We start from the raw sequence: 18,035 nt of genomic DNA, 5'->3' as shown, positions 1-18,035 counted from the left end.
GCCTTCGTTTGTTTGTGAAGTCTAAACAGAGGAAAAATCGAATTTTTCAGGACAAGTTTTGACTCAAAACATCGTCCTCGGTGCACTTTTCCAAAGTTTGTGTGTTATCAATGACCGATTTATTCCGCGCTTCGGTGTAAATGAGTGCGCATTGGTAGTGTAAAGAAGTGTTATTGGTGTGGGATTACAGTTTAGCGAAAATGCCGGTCCGTGAACTACCAAAAATTACTTTTAAACCGTGACATCATCGACCGTGTTTTCATAGCTCCTCTTTTCTCGCCCTTTCTCTCATGGCGTCTTGCAGGAAGAAGCGATCAAAAATGAAGGTGAAATCGAAAACGTACGGGTGGTCGTACGGGTTCGTCCGATGGACAAAAACGAGCTCGACTCCGGCAGCCAGAATGTAATCAAGGTGGACAAAGCGAACCGGTGCATCACCGTCGTCAAACCGAACGCAAACTCCAGCGAGCCACCGAAAATTTACTATTTTGATAACGTTTTTGGCGAGGATTCGACACAGGTGCGTTATACAATGATTGTTTGCATCCCCACCCTATGGCGCATCGTATGTTTTGTGCGTTGCTATTACGACGGGTTGTATGATTTCAAGTGGGCAACCACCTTTCGCTCCCCTCATTTTCTTTAGCGAGTGGTTTGCGAGGCTATCGATTGTATTTGGGGCAATCCACTTCTTGTACATAAAATAACCAAATCAAGAAGAATCCTTCATAGTACGGAACAGCTAAAGAACCACATAGGACATAAATACATGTCGCAGCAACGTAAACGCAGTGTCAAGGCCAACGGAATAGCAACAGATACATGTTTTATGTACCATATGTTCATGTTTTATGCTAAAATAGGGCTAAAGACCTCGAAACATCGATCTACACCACTTCAGACGCACCCGTAATAGCAAAACTTATAATTAATCGATATGTAACTTGTTGCCAAGTGATTCAAAATCTTTTATTGATTATTTTTTAAACAGCCAAGGTTGTGAACGCTACTGCGAACTAGCAGATGTTGAAAGGCTGCTCCTTTTGCCTGTGTACTTCTTCTATTACCTACTGTACAATGTTGGTACGAAAGAGAAGAACAAACCATTTAAACATACATAATTAATACTTTATTAAAACATTCAGTTGAATTCGTCATAAAAAAAAACATAACCATATGCCTCGGTCATCTATGGCCCCTGTCTAACACTGTTTATTGTAGATGAATACTATATTTTAAAAATTTTTAAAATTGTAAAATGCCATTAACCTGTCGTCTTAGGTAACAAAGTGTCATGTAGTTGATTTAACATGGTTAACACGCTTAGTGTTAACCGGCAAACAAGAACGACATTGTAGAAAACTATATTCTTAAGGGAAAAAATGAAATTCCGTCGATTAAAACTCAAAATAGGGAGGGTAAAAAATTATCTTCTCCTTTGATTTAAAATTATACTAAATGTGTAATTTAAATTATGGCTTTTGAAGAGAAACACACTCGCAACCTTTCCTGCACTTTGTCGTCCATGTCGTCAACTGGAGGTATACCTTTCGTTTGAGAATTTCTGCCAAAAGTGCAGGAACTTTTCCTATCGTTAACAGAACGTAAAACCTTACCAATCTACTGCGGTGGTAGGTGTTATAAATAAAAAAAAAACGCTCCAGTTAATTCACTCTCTTATGTGCTAATATTTGGTAGATTAGTTCTTCACTCATCTAAAATACCATCCGACGCAAAGTATACCCACGTGGTGGGCTAAAAGGCATCCATTCGAAATTTGATAAACTGTCGTCGATTTAATTTAGGGGCGCTGTTGTTTTACTAGCTAAAAGTGCGTTTGAATTTAAGCTATAAGAGATTCGATGGGTAAAAATATCTGGACGTAGATAAAAGGTGATGGAAAATTTGCCAAGTTCTGAATGGTAAAATATTAAGACACTCTCCGGTAAACGACGTTGTCACTGGGCCAACTGATCGGTTGAGGTATCAGCATTTCTTCTAATTATACCTGCACTTGCGTTGCGACATACACGATAGTTTGGCTTGCGTAGCTCATTTCTCGATATTTACAGGTTTTGTGAAAATGTTTATAATGGTAAAAATAACGCCTTACGCTTTATCGTCTCTTATCTAAAATGTGAGGAAGGAAGAATATTGCGATGATGATGTTTAGTTGCTAGTAATAGGTTCGAAGTTTGCTGGTCCGGATGACGATCACTCGAGTTCACCCTTCATTCCGAGGCGCACGGTAACGACCAGATCGAGCAAATAGAACAGCGCCCCGACGACCGACACCGATCCGGCTCCGCAAAGGAAGTCCATCCTGAAAGGTGAAGAAAATTGGGACAAACTTATTTGAAAGCTTTCGGATTGAGAATGGATTGCGGTAAACAAACAATTTCCTCCTACCTTTGCGTATTCGGTGGCCAATAATTGCGGTTCTTCGTCTCGGACCAGTCGGTCAAAATGCAAGCTGCGGTAGCCAGGTACAGGATGAAACCGGTCAGGTTAAGCAGCGAGCTCAGTTTCCAAGGGAAGCTGAAACGCATACGAAAGAGCGCATATCAATTTAAGTGTTTCTCTTGCTGGAATCGGAAAATCGCTAGCGCAAAATACATACTCGTCCCGGATAACCTTTCCGAATAGATAGATCACGGAGAATACGAGAAACGTGGCGAAGGTGGCGTACGCCAGGGCGACCGTGCGCGTCGAGATGAACACGCGAAGCCGCGAGTTGTGGGCCGGATCATCGATCAGCCCGATGCACACGATTGCGACGGCCTGCAATTAGACAACGGAGATGAAAATGGCGGTTGTAGGTTGCGGCTGGTATAGCAGTTTCAAGTCGGCTGGAAGTCGAGTCGAAATGTTTATGGCACCACGGAAACACATCTCTCGTGGCGTTTGTTAAGAGCACAGGGTCTAATTATCGGTTCGCTATCTCGCGGCCCCCATCTCGCGGCCCCCATCTCGGGTCCCTCACTCGGCACTAACGATCGACGATGATCGACGGTGGTGGATGTGACGTGTTTCTTAAATCATGCGGTTTGAGGGTTGCATTCTTGGTTCCGTTCGGTTGACTCATTGCACTGCATATGTGATGATGACCAACCGCAACCAGTCCTCCGCGCCCTTCCCCAGCCGCTCGTGAGAAAAAAGTAAACCGGTTGCAGGGTGCACTTTTTATTTCTTCTCCTTGCGTCGATTGTGTTTCACTCGCGCAAGACAATCGATATCTTGCATCTGCTTGTCGGGTTCCCCGCGTGGGGTGGGTGTGTCTCAGCAGCCCCCTGCAGCCTCGCTTCCATGCACCCCATGCAGTACGATAGGGTGTTTGTGTGATTTAATTGCGGAGTGCTGCCGTTACGATGCATCACTGTCGTGGATTGCATAACGTTTCGAAGGCGTATCCGCTGGAAGCCAAGGCGTGCATTTTTTGCTGCCTCTCGTGAGGCAGAATTAAAGAATCCACCGCAAGGAGAGACGCACTGAATCTACGCCGAACTTGTTGCTGCGCGTTTTTCCATCTGAGCGTCGTGTATTTGCGTCTCAACTGTTAGCAATGTTGTCGTTGTTCCGAAAGGCAAGATTCTAACGTTCCTAGCATTACGTACAGCTGCCCCGCGTAAACACACCACTTAACCTACGGCTAATTGTATTTATTTTACAAGCAATTAGATTTAAATATTTGACCCATTTCAACCACCACCGGCAGGGAACCGGGGAAGTTTGCCTCAAAAGGAAATGTGTTTCTTGCTTACCAACTCGAGCAGCTTGAATACCGGGGGCAAAAACTTGCCCGCACCGCCACTACCGCTGAAGTATTCCTTCCGCATGCCCCGATCGGCCTGATCTCCACCGTGTTCCGCGTTCGCCATCGTGAGTCGTGAGATTTCTGCGCGTTTGTTTTGGGATGAAAGAGAATCAATCAGTAAAATTGCTAGAATGCATTCAAAATTTAGAAATTAATTTCTTTGTAGTAAATCAAACATAAACACATTAAGCACGCTGCTTTCCGTGCGTGCCGTCGCAAGATCAAACATTGTGCCAAAGGCTATAAATCGACCAAGGTTACTGTAGATACAAAACACTACTTTTGTTATGGCTTCGCTAAAGCTATTTACTCGCTGAATTACCATCCGCGAGGACGCGGAAAGGAACATTCCATTAAGATGATGAATGCTGCCTACAACATTGTTTTTTGGTGGCAACGGAAGACATAAGGTGCTCTATGGGTGAAGTGTTCTCGTTGCTTCTCGTGGCGGCGGTGAATTAGTAATAATTGTATGATTGCTCACACATAATTGGAAATGTTCAAATGTATTTTCGCTTTGTTTCTTCTTGAAACTGTTAACACTTGTTGCCTAACGTTAGCTTCCGAGCGTGATGTTAGGTGTAACAAGCCGGAAAACGATGGTAAAAAAAAAACACTGATAGTTGAGATATTTGATCACACACTTCGTTAAAGGTTCAAACAATGCAATCAATTTTGGGTCGTTATATTTTTGGATGGATTAGGGAACAAAAACTAGTTGTTCCAAAACCAAGCGTGCAACGAAGTGATTTTAGAGAGCTGCGTTTTCCACAAAGGCTCACATATACACTACCTATGTTCATGATAGCTAATGTTTTGACGAACTTGCCACTTGATTCTTTCTTTCAGCCACTCAGTTTTTCTGCAGAAGATTACACCGGGTTAACAATGATTGAGTATTAGTATGATCCTGGTGCACGACTCGTTAATGATGGCCTCCCTTTAAAATCATCTAGCAAAACAGTTTCTTCCAGATGCGATGGAATGAGGAATTTAAATCCTACCATTTTTAGGAGATTTTTCTGGCACAATCTCCTTCGCACTTTCGGTGGTCGCTTCGCTTTCGACCTTCGAATCGGCCCGCGATTTGTGTGTGTTTCCCATGATCGCTGCTCGATCTTCTAGCGACGCTTAAAAATGGTATCCCACAAAATGCACCGCTTCCGCGCTGTTGCACTTGTTGCTCCGAGGAGGTATCGCAATATCCGCCGAGTAGCAGCACTTGCAAGTGACTGAAATCGATTGAGTTCGATCGCGGAAACTCGACTGGTTCGCACCGTCGTCAAACACTTAGCGACGATGACAACGACAACCGAGTGCATTGTGCATTCAACCACGGGCACAGGCCAAGACAGATGCAGTGTCTTTGTGTGTGCAGCGGATGCAATCCGTTCTTGCCCGGACGCTGCGCGAAGCAAAGATTTTGTGATTGTGTGAATCATGTGTCAATTGGGAAGTAAAATATCATCATCCCATCTGAGCACACTGTTGGAAGTAGCTTGAAATTGGTGCTTGTGTGTGAAATGATGTGCAGTTGGTTAACACCCCTTTTGATCTCCGAAGGTTTGGACCCACCATTTCCATCGTGGATCGTTCGTTCGCCGGCGACAGGGTTATAATTTAAAGTGTTCCAAAGCATTTCATCGGGCAAAACTTTCTCCTTCCGGTGCCTTTCTACTGCGCTAGCATTTTTCTGTACGGTACGTTTCCGCCCTCCCGGGTTGGCTGAGGGGGCTGGTGTGCTTGTATGACACAGAGCGCATAAACATAAACCTCTGACCACCGCGATCGGTTATGATCGTTTTGCCCGCGTCGTTGCCCCGATCGATGCCTTCCCAAAACCGTTCGATGTATGTTTCGATTTCCAAACCGCCACCCGGGACTGTCGTGCTTCGTTTCTTCCTCCCGTTTGTGCAACGGCCACCCCGGTGGAAGGAAGCTGCAAGCGTGGTGAAACTGGTTTCACAACTTCACTGTTTTGTTTGTTAGCGCGTCCACGGTTCCGTGCGCACTTCTCCGGGATATCGCTGGGGAAGTTTACCCAGCATGAGTGTCGCGTTCGCACGCCGCTCCCGCGCCGGCAGGAAGCATAAATGCGCGCACTCCTTGCACTCGACCGCCGGTTGCGGAAGGAAGTTTAATGCTTTTACCGCTTCCCTTATTTGTCGTAGAAATTGAGCCCGCTACCGCAATATGTATCTTCCAGCTGAAAGGGAAAACCGCTGTCGATGCTTTCTTTTGGTGATTGATTCCCTAATGAGTGTAATATTCGTCACAGAGGGTGGAAATTAACGAGAGAAAGTACTGCTCCCGTGTGAAGTCATTAGCGTGGATGAAAAGGGAAAGAAAAATATTAGGAAAAAAACCTGACAACCTCGTAAGATATCTCTCACGATCATCGTCACCCGGGTTTGCGTTTCCTCGTCCCGTCCTACGAGCCCCTTGATTTTATGAAACTTTAAACCCTTTCGATCGTCATCGGTGGCGCGCTGGTGCACACGCAATCGGTTCACGGTATCGGCTTACGCAATCCGGCACCGGGTCGGAACGTTGCCGTACTTGAAAGGGCCTGCCGATACTTCGGTGGGAGGCTGGCTGGGATGTTGATTTTCCTGAACTATGAATATTTTTATTTGAAAAAATCAACACCCGATCTTCCGTGATGCTTCTTTTTTTGTTTTGAGGAACACAATCGAATCGGGGCCTGGGAAAAGGGCGTATTTTTTTTCGAAACAACAACGGGGTGGCCATCTGTTGTGTTGTGCAAGATTGTTTATAATTTCTCCCCGCCGTAAAGAGTCCCAACCTCGGGACCTTAATGCGTCATACCGGGAAGACAGGAATTGTTTTCCCTTTCGGGGTTTTTGAGGAGATAAAGTTGAACATGTGAAGGAAGTTTGTTGATTTGTGTTTTAATCCATTAAATCATTTCTCCATCCAGTCATCATTCCATCAGTCGTGTCTAGAAACAGTTCGTTCGCTGGTTTGTTTAATCTAGTGGAAAAAGATCTAAGGTTGGGTGTGCTACCGTTCGGAAGGTATGACGTGTGTAAGCTTTTCGCGTGCCATCCGGTCACCATCGCCGTGCCATGGACGCAACATTCGCGTGCCAACGAAGAGGGAAAACCTCCCCGCGCATGCATGATGCGAAACGCCAAACCAAAACAAACTGGGGATCAAAATAAAGACTCCCTTTCCCAAAAAGGTGGCGATACGAATACACTCTTTGGAATCCCAATGCCCTCCGGAGGCTACGAATACTACTCTACCGAAAGTGACCACAATCATGGCTTGAACCCATGGATGATGATGATGATGATGATGATGATGATGGTGTTGGAGGGAGGTGAAGCATAATGAACTTCGAAAGTCGCGGCCGTGCCCAACATGATTTTGCGGCAGCATGAATTTTTTCCCCTTCCCGGGTTCGGTCAGTGTTGTTAAAAAAGATGTGGCTGAATGTGTGCGAGAGCCAATGTTTTCTTTCTCTGCGGGCATACGGAAATGTTTCTCCTCCGCCATTGCGGGCCGCGTTCCGAAAGAGGGTCACGGATTTAAAGAGCCACGTCGCGGAACGTCCCAACCAAGTGGTGCATTGTGTGTTGGCTACATAGAAAAAGTATGCTTCTGACCATCGGAACCACTTCATTTTTTTATGTTTTATTTTTTATTTTAGACAACAGCTTCATCTCACGGCTGGCGCAACAACCGACGGTTGAGGAATGAAGGGAAAAAAGGAAGACGGTAAACTTTCCCGCGCTTTTTTCGTTGTAATGCGCAATACGTATTCGTTCTTCAGGAGCTTTGAAGACACCAACTGTGTTCCACCCGCTGGCTAACTCCGTATTATGCAGTTCATTAAATCACGCCGCGTGATTTGACTAGACGAAGGGCTCCGTTCAATGGAGATGGTTATATGCAAAAGTTCCCTATCGGCAAACGGTGGGAAAGGCGTCTTTTTTCTTCCTCGATTTGTATTGTTGTCTCGGAGGTGCGCGGAAGAAATGGGATATTGTTCCGTCGACGCTTTTGGGATGGAATTTTAAAACTCGTTCCTCGTATGAGGGATTGACACACCGAAAAACCGGTTTGGTTGGTCTGTGCTTTTTCGTACGACGCGAAGGAGGCATTTTGCCCATGAATATTGGCATCATTTTCCGCGTTCTCTTGCTGGCTTGATCGCCCGCAACCAAAAGTCTAGCGAGTGTCGTATGATGATCACCGGATCAAATCATAGTTAAGGCATCCGTTTGGGTGTGATTTTTGAGCGCTATTATCAAGATTTTGCCTCCAGTTAGTTTCGCTTGACTCGTTGTTGTTTCGGTTGACAAAATGTTCTTAAAGAAATGAACTATAGTCAAAGTACTCGGAGAATGAAGTAAAATATTTTATATAGCATTTTGTTAGGCGCAAAATAGAACAAAAGTGATCGGTTTATGAAACTAAAAACACGGGGCGTCTACAGTGTCGAGCAGCTTCGATATGACCTGGAGCTGGCAATATTTGATTTCTACGGTTGAACTCCACTTTCGCTTTAACCCACCGTGAACAGCCCTTCTCCCTTTTTTTTCTACCACAAATACAATCGATCGCCACATAATTTTGCTTCGTCCTCGAACGAAAACGCGAGTATCGGGAGGGGAAACGACCAAATCCACCTTTGGCCCGAAGGTGAGCTTAGTCATGGTCGATTTAGGGACTTTATGGCTGATCTGTTGTCCCGCTCGATGCAGTCGATTTGAAGTCAAAGAAAGTGAAGCCTATCGAGTGTTGGGCTTACGTGGTTTTGAGTAATTCAAGAAAGGTGTTCGAGGGTGTATTAAACGCACGTAAAGTGGTTTGAGTTCTTGTGAAACAAATATTTTTTTAACATCATGTCGGGGGACCAAAAAAATCTAACCAACGTCGAGACAAGTTACGTACAAGATCGTCTGTAACAGCTGGACACCTGCATGTCTGGTATGGAACTCGCGATCGACCAGCAGTTGGCATTAATCATTGATCGCGATCGGTTCAACTGTCCACTCACTTGATAGTCGTCAGTGTTCCGATCGGGAACCGGTTTGATTTTAACTTGTTGCAGTCTTCCTAACGGCATAAGAAACAACTGAAATCGTAGTCACATTCCTTCACCATTCGCATGCGCAGTAGGCATATAACCTGCGGACGATAACCTGTGCACAGGTGTTGTTCCGTTCCGAGCGAAGGGGGAGCGATAGAACCCCTATGCAAGTACCACCACCTTCTTATGGCGCTAGACACGAAACCCCGTCCGTTGGAAAATCAGCCCTCAAACGCCGTCTTCGTAACACCTGAAGCGGCAAGACAATTGGGTCGCTGGGCACAAAGAATGGAATACGACGACGTCATAGTTGGATGGCGTGACGTCGAGCTTTTGGTCCTCCGGTTTCTGCTCCCCCCTAGAACCTGTGTCATTCCACTGAACTCCAAAAAGGTCACACTTTCCTGCAGTCAGTTCGGCTCTGGATGAATGCACAGGATGATAGTTCGAGAACAATGTCGGAGGAAGTGGAGAAAATAGCTAGTCGCGTGCAATCGCGCCGGCATCACATACTGTTTGACCACACGAGCATAATTCCGTGCTGGTTTCACCATAACCGATGGCATGTACATAATATCATCAAGATAAGTGGAACCCGCGGAAAAGCTCCAACCAACGAGGAAACGTTGTCGTCCACGCGGTTTTCCCATTTCCGGATAAGGTTCCAGTTGGGTTTCCGTTGCTGATGCGGGCTTTTGCTTGCAGAACCAAACGAGTCCACTTTCCGTTCGGCTTGGGAAGGTGTGGCGATGTGGAACGTTTCTGAAGCAGGCGATAAATAGGATCGGTTGGTACGCCATTAGCACCGTCGTTGGAAGCAATTCGGGACGGGGTATGGCTGGACTTGACGGGAATGCTCAAAAATGGAAGCAAACTAACCCAATCCCGTGCGCTACGTTTGCCATCGAAAGTAAACAAAGTGCGGGGTGGTGTTTGGAGAGTTGGAAAAAGACAATAATGTGGTTCCTGCTGTCCAAAAGACATCGGTCTTTAAACACAGTTGGTTCGTTTTTCTTCAGAATAAAACATCTATTTGGATCTCTTTGCCTTTGGGCGATATTTAACATTATTTGACCTGACAAACTAGGTTCGTTTAGTTTGTGGCACATTTGTGGTTTCACCCTGAAAAACATGTTGGTTAAACAACTCGATCAACCCATCAGAACAAGTGCAATTTGCCTGTCTGTTTGTGTCGCTTCGGGTTTCCGTTTGCATTCCAGCAATCAAGCAAGTATTGATTTTTATACTTTTATAAAGAGCTTACAAGGTCCCACCGTTGTCGTTGCAAAGATCCCTGTAATTTGTTCTATACAATGTCGATTGCTCCTGGAGGGAATTAATTTAAAGGGACTCAAGTGTATGGCCACGTGGCACTCTTGGTTTGTGTATCGGTTTCGATTCACAGGAAACCTCAAGAGAAACGGTCAAGTTGAAACTCTTGAGGCCAGCCTGCTTTCACTTATGACATTCACATTATAATCATAACGCTGACTTGTCAATTGTGGGCCCTTTTTATCGTATTAGGATCATTGACCCCAGAAAATGGTTTATAACAAACTGTTATTGTATTGTACAAATAGTAATACAAAATAATGGAAATTCGTTGATTATTACAGCAGCATTTATCCCGCGATGGACTCGAATTGGAGCCGCTACTTGAAACGTTTGCAATCGTTCATTGCAGTCACAACATTGAGAATTTCCTGTGCCTTATTGGCTTTGTGTGTGGCAAAAGGAAGTGACATAATGCTGGAAGAGTCGCCTGAGAACCTGCTTTATCAGTCGGGGTTCTGAAACATAGCTCAGGTCGGCCTAGCCCGTCTCCCGGTTATCGATTCCGGTTTGCGGAAGATTTGTTTTTCGACAAAACTTGACGGTTATTCCAGACGACACACACATTTGTCTGCCATTTGGTTCCTGTTCACTGGTGTGGTAGATGGAATCTAGATGCTAGGCAATTTGAAATGCTACTTCCCCGTTTTAGTGAACTTGATTGTCTACATTCCATCGTTGGGTTTGTCTGTGTCTTTCTTCACGAGCATAATTATGCGCACTCTAAAGCTCTCCATCGCATCGAACAGATCCGGCTAATCCAGTCAAAGCTGATGAACCTATTTAACCTGTTAACCACTAACCAGTGCCTTTGGACAATTATTCCTTATCTGTCTGTAAGTCGCCGCACACAAGGTACAGAAGAAATAAGTGGCAAACAACAAAAAGTGTAATATACGACAAACCGCTCGCATGATGGAACCAACCGCGAGTCACATGTTTGTTAAATCTATCAGCGTCTATCAACGAAAATGGCATTCCATGTCGTACGGGAACCAGTTCTCGGTTTCGTCCGTCGCTCCATTTGGAGGCATTTCGCGTCGATACCAACGGCAAAAGAAAGATACGCACGCACGACAACCATTCGTTTCGACATGAAATACCAACATGGGTTTTGCAGACATGTTTGTTTGTTTGTGCTCGCACTCCGTTTCGATCAAACAATGTAGTTTCGTGGCTCAATATTTTTTGTATTAGCTTTGTGGTTTTATTATAATAATGTCTGTGTTTCAGAGGCTCCAGCAACTATGAGTACATGCACCCGATGGAAGTAGATGTCGACGACCGAGGACCGCGCCCAAATTTAATTTCTAGCGCACGAAACGGTGCTGCACGTTTTATGCGTGACTACGGACGGAACTATTACATTATGCTGATGAACTATGCAACGCGACTGAAATGCCACGACACGACGATGCGATGAAGCCAGAATGAGTTCAACGGTGGGAGTACCAGTTCATTATCGTTTCGGCCATCAAACGTTGGCGACCGTTTGGCTTTGAAGTTGGAAAATCCGCACCACTGCACAGAGAAAAATCTAACCTGATTTTGTTGTGTTTTTCTTTAAAAAAAAAAAACAAAACACGCCCTTACGAAAGGTTATACCTTCCGTCAACGCTGCTCCTTTCACCGGATCAAAACACACTTCCTTCGGTTGCCGTTGGTAACGGTCGAGAAAGGCACGCGGAGATTCAAATTCTCCACCTGAAGCACACTTTCACACGCTGGGTGCTGGAGCCAACGAAAGACAACTGGCGTGTCAGCGAAGAAAAACCGTCCGTGCGGGAGAAACGCGCGCTTGAAACTGAAAATCTCGCGTCGGATCTTCGCGCCGCAGACGTCGGAACATAATATGGATGAAGCACAACAGCACAAAACAGGCCTGAACCGCCGTTTCGTGGTGTGCGTTTCGCGCGTGGCGTTGTTTGGTTAGCGCGTGAACGCATCACGGCAGGTTGGCGCGAACCGAAATGAACGTACCTTCCGAACCGTAAACCCTTGCGTGCCCGATGCTTCGATTGGAGGAATAATGTTTCTTACAATAACGAAACTTTAAACTAGAAATTATTGTACTTTTTCTTGTTCTCGGATCCGACGGCAATATGGCATTTATTGTAAATGTCCATGAACATGTCGATTCCATCTTTGGTTGGTGCAGTGAGCAAGAAGTCCTTTAAAAACTTGCTTATTCACCCACTCTTCTCCCTCAGTTATGAATCAGCAGGTAAAGTGCACGAACCGCAACATGTTCAAATTGCCATTCCAATGATCGACGTCTGGGCTGGATTTGTCTCTTCATTAGGGTGCTCATTTGAATTTTGACGCCGTTCAGTGCGACAGCAGAGAAGAAGAATAAGTAAAAGAGATGGAATGTAACAAAAGGGTCATTACCGAGCCCTAGGGCACCGATCAAATGCACCAGATGCATAGTGCCGTGAGGGTGGGGACAGTGTCGATGGAATAAATTACCATTTACAACGTGGTTTAACGGAACCTTACACCCATTATTCTACCCAACTTTACACGTGTGGAGGCAAAGGTGACGGATTTTTAATTCATCGAGAAAAGGAGTAGTTTTATATGATTGAATTATAAAGGAAATAGAGTGGAGCAACAAAGTAATGTATTTATTATTTTTATACTTAGAGTAACCTCGTGTTAGATCACACTGGAACTTATGACACTGGAACTTTTTTCGTGTTAGATCACACTGGAAGAGGACGTTTGCGTGCTGGAAAATTGGTTTGGTTTTCTCTGGTTAATTTTTAATGAAAATTCTTGACCGTACTACGCCTTAGGAATGAAATATCAAAACAACATCTGTGATTATCGTTTCCCGTCGTCTTGTCGCGTTTCTGTTTTGCACCATGCAATGCAACAAGTATATCGAAAAATTAAATACAACTATCTAGCTTGTTGTGGGAAAGCCAATCCATACCCACCCACGGTTCGAGTGACATACTCCCGTTCGGTTCTATTCTGATTACCTCATATGGTGCGGGTCATCCGGGACGATCGTTTGCTACCGTTTGTGCAACTCAAATAGCGGCCTACACCCCACAAGCCTGCCCGTGGTATGGAGCGCAAGTTTACGCAACCCTCTCGACCGACAGCCGAAGAAAATACTGGGCGTAAGGAGTTGGAGAAAAAGATAATTGATTTAATTAGCGCACTTCATTGAAAAGAATCGGTAAACTTCCAGCATGAGTTAAAGATGACTCAAGACAGCACACATTAGTATAACAGTGTGTGTTTGAGAGATGGAAGTTTATCGTGTGTCTCGCAGTGATCATCACATCCGTTGAGGCAGCGTGGTTGTTGGAGTAATTAATTATATTAATTTGTAGTTGTTTTATGAGTTCGGTTGAATTGGGGAGAATGAGTCAAAATAGCTTGGACTCTGCTGTTGGAATGCTGCATTCGGGAATTCGGTCCAATTCTCGTCAATGGTAATTGGGGTGAACGCGTTTTTAAAGTGTTAGACATTTAACTCGGATTGAATATAAATCTAATCTGTTGGCAGGAAATGTTTTATTAAATCTGATCATCGGTCTTTCCAAAAAGATCCTTTTTTCTTTCATGGAACAAATAATGTATGTCTTAAAAATGACAACCAAAAGGTAATAAAGTTGTTTATTCTTATTGTTACTTTTTTTTAGATTGATCTCTACGTTGATACAGCCCGTCCGATCGTGGATAAGGTACTGGAAGGCTATAATGGCACCATCCTGGCGTACGGGCAAACCGGCACCGGCAAGACGTACACCATGTCGGGCAACCCGGAGTCACCGCAAACGAAGGGCATCATTCCGAACACGTTCGCGCACATCTTCGGGCACATTGCGCGCGGCAAGGAGAACCAAAAGTTTCTCGTACGCGTCAGCTACATGGAGATCTACAACGAGGAGGTGCGCGATCTGCTCGGCAAGGAGCTGAACAAGAGTCTGGAGGTGAAGGAGCGTGCCGACATCGGCGTGTTCGTGAAGGACCTGAGCGGGTACGTCGTGCACAATGCGGACGATCTGGACAACATCATGAAGCTGGGCAACAAGAACCGCGTGGTCGGCGCGACGAAGATGAACTCGGAGTCGTCCCGTTCCCACGCTATCTTCTCGATCACGGTCGAGTCGAGCGAGACGGACGAGGCGGGGCGGCAGTACGTGCGCATGGGCAAGCTGCAGCTGGTCGATCTGGCCGGCTCGGAGCGGCAGAGCAAAACGCAATCGTCCGGCTTACGGCTGAAGGAGGCGACCAAGATCAACCTGTCGCTGTCGGTGCTGGGGAACGTAATAAGCGCGCTGGTCGATGGGAAGAGCACGCACATTCCGTACCGCAACTCGAAGCTGACGCGGCTGCTACAGGATTCGCTCGGTGGCAACAGCAAGACGGTGATGTGCGCTAGCGTTAGTCCGGCCGATTCGAACTACGTCGAGACGATCTCGACGCTGCGGTACGCGTGCCGTGCGAAGAGCATCCAGAACCTGGCGCACATCAACGAGGAACCGAAGGATGCCCTGCTGCGTCATTTCCAGGAAGAAATTGAAGAACTGAAGCGCCAGCTGGAGGAAGGCATCTTCCAGAACGGGCTTGAGAGTGGTGAAGAGGAGGAGGAGGAGGACGAAGGGGAAGATGAAGGGGACGAGGAGGACCCGGTGGAGGATGAGTGTGATCCGGATGAGGATCGGGAGCGGGAACGCTTGGAGCGCAAGGAGAAACGTCGCAAGGAGCGGGCCCGCGAGCGGAAGGAAAAGAGTGACGCCGAGAAGGAGCTGCTTGAGAAAAAGGCTATGGAGAATCAACAGGAACTGAAGAAGGCTAAGTAAGTGACATTGTTCGCTACCCCGTGGACATGCTTTAATCTAATTCCCATTCCAAACAGGTCCGAGCAGGATCAACTGCGTGCGAAGCTTTCCTCGCTGGAGAACAAAATCCTGGTCGGTGGTGAAAATCTGCTGGAAAAAGCGAAAGAGCAGGAGCTCCTGCTCGAAAACTCAATCACCGAGCTGGAGCAGCGCACCAAAACCGAGCGGGAGCTGAAGGAAAACCTGCAGAAGATCGAAGCCGAGCGGATCGATATCGAGGAGCGGTACAGCTCGCTGCAGGAGGAATGCGTCGGCAAAACGAAGAAACTGCAGCGCGTCATGTCGATGCTGATGAGCATCAAGTCGGAGCTGGCCGACCAGCAGCAGGAGCAGCAGCGCGAAAAGGAGGGCATTTACGAGAACATTCGCAGCCTATCGCGGGAGCTGGCACTCTGCGAGCTGGTCATCAATTCCTACATTCCTAAGGAGTACCAGGTATGGGTCCACGTCCCCGCACGTGTCCACATACCCGATCGTGCCTTTCATGTACACTTTTCTCCTTCTCTTGATAGAACATGATCGAGAAGTTCACGCACTGGAATGAGGACATTGGCGAGTGGCAACTGAAGTGTGTCGCCTATACCGGCAACAATATGCGCAAAAACATACCGGAACCAAAGGTCAACACCAAAGAGACGGATCTGACCGATCTGTCACACGTGTATCTGAGCTACAACACGGAATCGGTTGTGGAACCGATGCGTGCGAAAACGGCCCGACCACGCACCTCCGGCATTGCGCGTCCAACGACCGCCCGAAAGTATTACTAGGAGGCTTCGAAAATGGAGCGGGGAAAGCCGTCGCTGCAGCCAATTGAGGCTCCGTTCTTTTTTTGTTTAAGGCAAACCAATTTGCTTTGGTTATGATGATTTCAACTCATCCTTATCCTATCCTCATCCTAATCACAACTCACAACTATTTCACGCCGCTTGTTTGTTTGTGTTTTTGTTTATTTAGTTCTGTGGTCCTTAAAGTGTGTGTATGTGTTTATAATAATCATGCTTAATGAGCTTTTTTCTGCTAAAGCGAACAAATTGCTCATGCTGCTGGAGCACCTTGAAGGATCGCTGGTACAGTGATGGACTTCTTGGCAGTTGTTGGCAGCAGCAGCCACGAGCAACGTACTGAGTTAGTTATTTTAGTGGTGAGGTATTTAGCGCACAAATAGCACGTCGCAATACTTCTCAGACAACATCGCATAAAAACAATAATGTGCAATTCGAAACTAGTCGCTTCTGGTCGCGGACAGGAAATTAACTTAAATCAAACAAAAAGTGCTCGACACAGTTGACACACGTTCACCGATGCCGATGTGAATAATTTGGCGAACGGACAAAATAGTATTTATAATTGTTTAGAAGCAACTTTATTCCCTAGAGTACGGCAAAGTATCTCGTTGTGCTTTAGAATGCGAGAGAATTTGTGCTTTCTTAAGGTGGAAGCTGTAAACCTGCAATAAGTTTAACCAAAACGTATAATAAGCTTTCTTTGTGCTACCAAACTTGTGATGACATTCGAGAGGCATTTGTTTTGCAACGATTTCCAAGTGAGGGAGGCCAACTATGAGTTAGTAATGAAAACACACGGGTTAAACCAACATGAAAAGTCGCAGTCTCAGTCAGTCAGAAGCCAAAAAGGCTCTAACAAACTAACCCTCTGTTTGCATACCCAAAACGGTTGCCGCATTTGAACACAAAGGACCGATAGGCTCTTAAAAGCCAGTAGCGTGATTTCCTAACAGTCGAACCGTGACCGAAGAGAAGATTTTTGCTGTGGTTGTGACAATATTCCAGTAATGTTAGACAAGAAATGGATTTAGTTATGGTTGTAAAAATGTTCCGTTTAGATCCGGTTTCTTCTTTTACACATTTTTTGTCATTGGTTTTCGTTTTGTAGTGTGAGCACCATCCCCGTCGTTTGGATTTCCTCGGCACATTTTCCACTCTACGGCACAAAACACCATTGATTAAAATAACCAAGTGGTGCTCTAACGTAACTGATCTTCATCTAATACGGCTTCGTTTAGTGTGTATTTATTCTTTAAGTTCCCATCCACATCCCCATAGCAACAGTACCGCTTGTTTTTATTTGCCTTACTTCACGAGTGAACGAATTAATGCACGAAGTAGAAGCGAACGTAGAACGAGCACACCGAGCAAAACATCACAAGCTTAGAAAAGCACTGGACGGTTTTTGAAGGTAAACTTTTGAGGTATTGTTCAATAAGAAAAAAAAAACTACCTACAGGATCCGCAATAAAGCAGTAAAAATAATACTCAAAATCAAATGTGCAAATTTGTATCCAACCATTTCAAATAAACAATGAATGATATCTTCTTGTACCGAGCTCCTTATCTTTAAGATTATATTTTATGTCTAACTTTTAAGCTGTGACACATTTCATGGTAAAGTCTACTTACCTTAACGATTCGTACAGCACAAATAATTCCATCAACACTAGCTGCATGGAGAAACACAATTTCCAAATATAAGTTCAGTATATATTTGTTTAAATAACTGGTAAATTTGTACATCTGAAGCAGTATACATAATAAATAATGTATAAAGTCGGTCGCAAAAAGCGAACCCTACGCTATTACTGGTACTCTACCGTACTACAGGTGTATACGAGCGCGGCGGCCACCAGCTAATTGTTCGCCCGGCGAACGCGCGGCCACAACGCTCGTGTCCTTCTGGTCTCCCACCGTCTTCTCCTCACGTCCTGACTGACGCTTACCACTAAACAATAAGGATACATCTAAGCTACAGTCTCTAGTTAGTCTTTCACAGTGCGGTTAGATATGTTTGCGTCCTCCCGTTCATTTTCAATTAGCAGGAAGCGGAAAAATTCACGTTGAACTACGTTCGAACAAAACCGATAGTTCATCTACTTCTTCCCCGGCCATCGCAAGGCGACGTGCAAAAGGGTACGAGATTGTTTGCTAAAGCTATGATAAGGACAGTA

At 45.5% G+C, this 18,035-nt stretch overlaps 2 protein-coding genes across 2 annotated transcripts; one reads left to right on the top strand and one right to left on the bottom strand.

Moving 5' to 3' along the window:
- Nucleotides 1–75: 75 nt before the first annotated feature.
- LOC131272785 (kinesin-like protein KIF3A) lies at nt 76–17,367 on the top strand. Its single transcript, XM_058274639.1, has 5 exons — nt 76–206; nt 305–520; nt 13,868–15,027; nt 15,088–15,505; nt 15,583–17,367. The coding sequence occupies exons 1-5, from the start codon at nt 201–203 to the stop codon at nt 15,838–15,840; spliced, it is 2,058 nt and encodes a 685-aa protein (XP_058130622.1). The 5' UTR covers nt 76–200; the 3' UTR covers nt 15,841–17,367.
- LOC131272786 (uncharacterized) lies at nt 1,160–4,918 on the bottom strand. The gene is made up of 5 exons (XM_058274640.1): nt 4,819–4,918; nt 3,762–3,895; nt 2,621–2,781; nt 2,410–2,538; nt 1,160–2,323 (listed from the first exon to the last, which is right to left on the bottom strand). The coding sequence occupies exons 1-5, from the start codon at nt 4,916–4,918 to the stop codon at nt 2,215–2,217; spliced, it is 633 nt and encodes a 210-aa protein (XP_058130623.1). The 3' UTR covers nt 1,160–2,214.
- Nucleotides 17,368–18,035: the final 668 nt, after the last annotated feature.

The sequence above is a fragment of the Anopheles coustani genome, chromosome 3 (assembly GCF_943734705.1).
Source record: "Anopheles coustani chromosome 3, idAnoCousDA_361_x.2, whole genome shotgun sequence".
Lineage (NCBI taxonomy): Eukaryota > Metazoa > Arthropoda > Insecta > Diptera > Culicidae > Anopheles > Anopheles coustani.
This window is presented reverse-complemented; position numbering and strand designations above follow the sequence as displayed.